This window comes from Arachis hypogaea, chromosome 15, assembly GCF_003086295.3.
Source record: "Arachis hypogaea cultivar Tifrunner chromosome 15, arahy.Tifrunner.gnm2.J5K5, whole genome shotgun sequence".
In the NCBI taxonomy this organism is placed as follows: Eukaryota; Viridiplantae; Streptophyta; class Magnoliopsida; order Fabales; family Fabaceae; genus Arachis; species Arachis hypogaea.
In genome coordinates, this window is record NC_092050.1 from 152,467,022 (window position 1) to 152,474,372 (window position 7,351).

At 34.5% G+C, this 7,351-nt stretch overlaps 1 protein-coding gene across 1 annotated transcript; it reads left to right on the forward strand.

Annotated features, from left to right (window-relative positions):
* Positions 1-447: 447 nt before the first annotated feature.
* Positions 448-5,932, forward strand: LOC112751408 (probable galactinol--sucrose galactosyltransferase 5). Its single transcript, XM_025800542.3, has 5 exons — positions 448-1,568; positions 2,241-2,734; positions 3,528-3,705; positions 4,101-4,468; positions 5,128-5,932. The coding sequence occupies exons 1-5, from the start codon at positions 824-826 to the stop codon at positions 5,701-5,703; spliced, it is 2,361 nt and encodes a 786-aa protein (XP_025656327.1). The 5' UTR covers positions 448-823; the 3' UTR covers positions 5,704-5,932.
* Positions 5,933-7,351: the final 1,419 nt, after the last annotated feature.

Below are 7,351 nucleotides of genomic sequence, written 5' to 3' on the forward strand. Positions count from 1 at the left end.
TTCCTATTGGGTTTTTCTTGACAAGGTTTTTAATGAGGCAGTCTCCATCACAAATGATATTGTACTCTTTTTCCTTCACTAAAGTTTTCCCACTGAGTTTTTCTTTAATAAGGTTTTAATGAGGCATAATCTTAAATGGACATCCAAGAGGGAGTGTTGTGATAAGGATCAACGTGAATGTCCATTCTCAAGAAAGAATGAATGTTGAAAATAAATCCCCCGTACATGTATAAATAAGAGTACATATTTGAGTCATAATACACAAGCAAACAATAATAATTCGCCCTCTTCTTTTACTAAGCAATATTACTATCTCTCACATTAATATATATATCTCTCTCACTTTATATATATACACATTCATCATATAATATTAAGTAAATATATATGAATCATCTTTATTGAGCTAATTATATTAATACTAGAATTTTTATTTACACTTTCTTATTTTATATTTATTCTTGTTAATTATTTATTTTACAACACATACACCAATTATAAAAGGAAAATAAATAAATAAACAAAAGTTTAAACATTCACCTTCACCTTCACCTTCGTTTTAGAGGTCCCACTTCTTCACCGGCGGACATACTATAAATATCGCACTTGCCTTCTTTATTCACTTCATTATTCCCACTACAAACAAATTAACACAACTCAAATCAACACAACATATTCATTCCCTTCTTTGCAAATATCACTAACATAATCTCTTCAGATCCTCATATAATTACATTGATTCTATTCTTTTTTAATTCTTCCTCTATAAATACCCATCAACCCAATTTTTTCATTCTTATACCTAATTTTCTTAAAAAAAATCATGTCCAAAAACAAATTCACCCCAATGGCTCCAAACTTGAATGAATCATCCGCCGATCACCAAAACGGTTCCCACTACACTTCATCACCATTCACTATAGATGAGTCAAACCTATTAGTCAACGGCCACGTCATCCTCTCCGATGTCCCAAAAAACATCACTCTTACTCCCGCCTCCGTTGCTGCCGCCACTACCACCACCCAAGGCTGCTTCCTCGGCTTTACAGCCAACGAGCCGAGAAGCCACCACGTGACATCCCTCGGAAAACTAAAAAACACAAAATTCATGAGCATTTTCAGGTTCAAGGTGTGGTGGACAACACTCTGGGTCGGTTCCAACGGCCGAGACCTTGAAACGGAAACACAGTTTTTAATGCTGGACGAATGGAACGAGGACACTTGTCGTCGTCCCTACGTCCTTTTCCTTCCAATTATCGAAGGGTCGTTCCGCGCGTCGTTGCAAGCGGGACAAGACGACAACGTGGACGTGTGCGTCGAGAGCGGTTCCTCAAAGGTAACCGGATCCTCGTACGACAGTGTCGTCTACGTGCACGCGGGCAACGACCCATTCAAGCTGGTTAAGGAAGCCATGAAGGTTGTTAGGTCTCACCTTGGAACTTTTAATCTGTTGGAGGAGAAGACTCCGCCGGGGATAGTTGACAAGTTCGGGTGGTGCACCTGGGATGCATTCTACCTTACGGTGCACCCTCAGGGTGTTTGGGAAGGTGTTAAGGCTCTCGTTGAAGGTAATTAACGATAATCTTACTAATAAATTTCTTAATTCCAGTATACTCAATTTTGTGGATTTTTATTCTGTTATTTGGTGTTGATCTTTGATTTTTCTTTTGTTACTTTTGTTTTTTATTTTTGGATTTAATGTTGTGCAATAAATCATGAGATTTCTTTGATGAACTACTCCTTTCTTTTCATGTATAAATCAGTAAATCACTTTAGAAAGTTATGATAATTTCTTTTTTGGCGTAAAGTGAAAATAAAGAAAGGAAATTACACGAGTTTTCTAGACCATGGTAAATAATTGTATACATAAATAACCATATTAGCAATATTTCCTTTATTTAAGAGTTAGTAAGATGATTTTAGAAAATAAATAATTTCTCTAAAAATATATATGAAGCATAAGCAACTTGTTTAAGATATATTTTTTTTCTTTTTATAAGAGTTTAATTTTAATGCACAAACAGTGCAATTATATGCATTTTTTTAGATGATTATTTATCAGTCAATATAAAAAATAATTATTTTTATTTTGTAATATCATATAATTGGATATAAGTATAAAATTATTTTACATACAGTATATCGAAATTAAATTTACTCCTTATTTGATAGAGAATATCTAAGAATTAAGACTTAATCACTTTGTATCTTATGTAATTAAACAATAAAATGTTACGCAGGTGGTTGTCCACCCGGGCTTGTTCTGATCGACGACGGGTGGCAATCAATCACCCACGATTCAGACCCGATTACTAAGGAGGGGATGAACCAGACGGTGGCCGGAGAACAAATGCCATGCAGGCTCATCAAATATGAAGAGAACTACAAGTTTAGGGACTATGTAAGTAGCTCAGGTGACAAGAAAGGTTTAGGTGCCTTTGTGAAGGACCTAAAGAAAGGGTTTGAGACTGTGGAATATGTGTATGTGTGGCATGCCCTATGTGGTTATTGGGGTGGGATAAGACCTCAGGTTCCGGGGATGCCGGAATCCACCGTGGAGCGGCCGAAGCTGTCCCCGGGGCTGGAGACTACTATGGAGGACTTGGCCGTAGATAAGATTGTCAATAATGGTGTGGGGTTGGTACCACCACATTTGGTGGATGAAATGTACGAAGGGATTCACTCTCATTTGGAAAATGCTGGCATTGATGGGGTCAAAGTTGATGTCATCCATGTAAGTTTCTTTTAGCTCCAACCACTTATTTTTTTTTCAAAGGAAAAAAGAAAAAAGTTTAAATAACAAATAATTTTTATGAAATTATATCGATGAATTAGAGTGTTTGCTAAATATCATTTTTTATAATTCTTGAAAATATGATTTATTTATTTTTTTTAGTTTTGATGTCTCAAAAGAAAAAAAAATTGCATCGTTTTGACGTATTTCCATTCCAAACTCGTTTCTAAAAGAAACTCGACAACAATGAAAGATATTGTTTTATTAGACATTACAATTAGAAAGCATATATTTTCAGGACAAAATATTTTGTTGTTCTTATATTTTTCACTTTAGAATGATGATCGTGTCTTTTGGTTTAATAAACCTTTTTTATTCGATTTTTAAAGTTTCAACATAATTGTTCAGTGTTAGCAAATAGCAACACTAAAACGCTAAATGCGTTGGTTTTCTTTTTTTTTATTTTTTTAAACGATATTTTGAGGGGATAGTACTCCTTACAACCAAGGATATTGAAGGGCCCATCTGAATCTGATCTTGTTCTATTAACTCCCAACAATCGCTGTTCAGTTTAGTTTGACTCTTATCTTTTTGGTCGGCAAGTAATCTATTTTTATCGTAATCTACACGCTAATATTATCTGATTCCTTTGTCCTTTTCTTTATTTTCGCAAAAAAAAAAAAATGAAATGGTAGGGGAAATCGTAGTTTTATTTATTTATTTATTTTTTTGGGTAAGTATCGTAGTTTTATTTTATCTAACAAAGTATATGATTTTGACTTGGGCTAAACAGTTGCTGGAGATGGTGTGTGAGAAATACGGGGGTCGTGTAGATTTGGCAAAGGCATATTATAAAGCTCTCACTGCTTCAGTCAGAAAACACTTCAAAGGAAATGGTGTCATTGCCAGCATGGAGCATTGCAATGATTTCATGTTGTTAGGAACTGAAGCCATTTCCCTTGGTCGCGTTGGTATGTACTGTGTACCTTGACAACTAATTAAGATGAATATTGACACGAAAATATCTTCATGTAAAAATATACTTGAAAATCGTTAAATAAGTTAGTCAACTATGTCAAAACATTTTATCAATTCCTAACTATCATCTTTATTTAGACACATTTTCATGTGAATAATCACTATGAATTAATCCCTCTCGTCTTTTCATCTCTCAATATCAATATTTTGATACATTATCATTTACATCAATTTATACAATAAGTAGTAATCATTTAGTGATATGCTATACTAAAAAATGACAAAATAGGAGATATAAAGATGTATTTAGTAAATTTTTTAAGAATACACAATGATAAGAATGCAAGTTTTTTTTTTTTATGTGAATTTCTATGAATTTGATAAACAGGTGATGATTTCTGGTGCACTGACCCATATGGTGATCCAAATGGTACATTTTGGCTACAAGGTTGTCACATGGTGCATTGTGCATACAACAGCATGTGGATGGGGAACTTCATCCACCCAGATTGGGACATGTTCCAATCTACACACCCTTGTGCTGCTTTCCATGCAGCCTCAAGAGCCATTTCTGGTGGTCCTATTTACATTAGTGACACTGTTGGCAACCACAACTTTGAACTCCTCAGGAAATTGGTCTTGCCAGATGGCTCCATCCTAAGGTGTCAACACTATGCTCTCCCAACTAGGGACTGTCTCTTTTCTGACCCACTCCATGATGGCAAAACTATGCTCAAAATATGGAACCTCAATAAGGTGAGTTAGATACCTTTTCCTATAACTGAATTAATCACTGGCAATCATATAACAATAAGAACAATAATGTTTGGGAGACAATAAAAAATCAGCCAAAACAGTCAAAACTTGTTTTATTTAACATTTAGTAATTGTTGCTACAATTAATAAATGCTAAATAAGGCAAATTTGAGCTGTTTTTGTTGTCTCCTTAACATTACCGTAACAATAATTATATGTAGGCATGAAACGTGGGTCATTTAGGATTTTACTTAAGGAAACAAACAAATTGAGTAATGACTCACCCCTACTTTAATACAAAGGTTAATAGGGCCTGAATTAGTCTGAGTTCCAAACATAGTAGTATATGGCTTTGTATGCTTTTATAATGAGTAATGACATTGTTTGATAAATGATAAGAATCTTCATTAACATTCAAATACTATTGAAACAAATTAGATGAGTTACTCTTAGAGGTAAAAGAATGAACAACTTTATTCTGTACTTAATCACCCAACAAATTGCTTAGTAAGTTATCATTGTCTTCAACTTAGTTTACATTTTTAATGCAATAGTTGATATTTCAAGATAAAGATTTATCAACAAACTAAATGATCATAACACACATATTTGCAAGAACTAGAAACTAACATGATTTTTATGCATTTTGGTATATCTAGTACACTGGAGTTCTTGGAGCATTTAACTGCCAAGGTGGAGGGTGGTTCCGTGAAACAAGAACAACCAAATGTGCTTTGGAGTTTTCTCATTTGGTATCAACAAAAGCCAACATCAAAGACATTGAATGGAATAGTGGCAACAACCCGATCCCCGTTGAAAATGTTCAAACTTTTGCAATGTACTTCAGCCAAGCCAAGAAGTTAGTCCTCTCATCACCAAATGAGTATCATGAAATCTCATTGGAGCCATTCAACTTTGAGCTTGTAACCGTGTCACCAGTTAGATCCTTGAACTGCGGTGGCAGCAACAAGGTTGTGAATTTTGCTCCTATTGGTCTGGTGAACATGTTGAACAACAGTGGAGCAATTCAAACATTGGAGTTTGATGAGGAGAAGAATCTTGTTGAGGTTGGTGTTAGAGGAGCTGGGGAGATGAGGGTCTTTTCCTCAGAGAGTCCTAGAGCTTGTAAGATTGATGGCAAAGATGTCGATTTTGAGTATGAAGAGGGAATGGTTGTAGTTCAAGTGCCATGGCCAAGTTCATCAAAATCGTCCATCGTTCAGTATACATATTAAGCCATCATTAGGGAATGACTATCATATTTCTTTTACGGTTCTACTTTTCTTTTTCACAAAAACTATTGTTCATAGAGAATGATCATGCTAAAGGGAGCTTCTTTTATATATCCCTTTGTTTAGGTGTGTGATGATTTGATTTCTAGACTTATCCTCAAAGCAGAGGGATTATTTGAACTAAATATTATTGTCATTATATGAATGCAAGTTTGTTCTTTTATCCCATAAATTTCATTCATATATATGTTCAATTCAATGGTGGAAACTCACGAACTGTTATTTTGATTGTTGAAAAATCGTTTTATGAAAATTTTGTCAAATATATCAAATCGTTTAAGGTTCTCAACCATCAACTTTCCACGAAGACAATTGCATCCGAGTCTGAATCTAATATAACCAACTATGCAATGTATGTACCTATACTAAGGGGTTAGACAACTGATCAAAATTGCATGATACCAAAATCTTTGCCTTCATATCAATAGGTAAAAACACTGTGATTGGTTCCAAAACACAATAAAATTATTAAAGCAAATAAACCTAATTCGATTCCAGATAAACAAAACCCTAATTCAAAGAAAAGATAAGAGAACTTAGCGGAGGAAAATCACGGTGTTCTTGTCAGCAAGGAGGGCTTCATTCGAGTGCAGGAGAAGAATAGCACCGCATGTAAGTTCCTCATTGTCATGAATCTCAATTGTAGAAGCGCCATGAAAACCCCTCCGAGACCCTTCCTTGAGGAGATTGAAGGCTCGTTTGGAATCCGATTCGCACCATAACTTGCGGTAACCTGCCATCCACGCGAGAGCGATCCCGTTTTTGATTCCCATGGCTTCAAATAAACCCTATCTTGAGAAATGAAGGAGCTAGATTGTGAATTCAGGTCATATACCTCAACAGTGTAGAAGCAAGCTATGAGCTTCAATTCTGGTTTGCTCCTATAGTCCTATGTGAAAGAAGTGTGGTAGGAACTAACACTTTGTTTGGACAGAAGATGGAAAATAGAAGGAAAGAAAATAGCAGAAAAAAAAATGAAAGGAAAGAAAATAAGAAGAAAAGTTGATTTTTTTTTTTTATATTATTTGGATGAAGAGAAAATTTATAAAAAAAAAAGAGAAAAAGAAAATCATAACTAAGTGAAATTACATTGAAATTCTTTATTTTTTTATTTTTGAGAAAATGACAAATAGGTCCGTGATTTTTTGTTCTGCGGACATTTTTGTTTCTGACCATTGAAAAATACTTTTAAGTCTTTGACCTTCACAAAACTTGGACGGATCAGTCCCTGACGGAGGTATTTGGATGGAGGGACTGATCTGTCCAAGTTTTGTAAAGGTCAGGAACTTAAAAGTATTTTTTAATGGTCAGGGACAAAAATATCCGCGAGACAAAAAGTTAGGGACCTATTTGTCCTTTTCTTTTTATTTTTTTTAACACCATAGATAAAATAGTAATTTCACTTTCACTTTGTGTATTACTATTATCATCCATTTTCTTCGCAAGAGTGTCAGAAAAACTTGAGAATAGGTCCCACGCCACTTTTTTTCTTTCCTTTCAATTTTCATTGTCATCCAATCAACGAAAATGAAGTTTTTCATCTATTTTTTCTCTTTATATTTTTCTTCTTTGTATTTTCTATTGATCTAAA

Bases quoted from the DNA above. Each gene is read 5' to 3' on its own strand.
- LOC112751408 (XM_025800542.3), top strand. From the start codon at position 824: ATGTCCAAAAACAAATTCACCCCAATGGCTCCAAACTTGAATGAATCA. The intron at 1,569-2,240 runs GTAATTAACGAT...AATGTTACGCAG, and splicing joins TGTTAAGGCTCTCGTTGAAG to GTGGTTGTCCACCCGGGCTT. The intron at 2,735-3,527 runs GTAAGTTTCTTT...TGGGCTAAACAG, and splicing joins TCAAAGTTGATGTCATCCAT to TTGCTGGAGATGGTGTGTGA.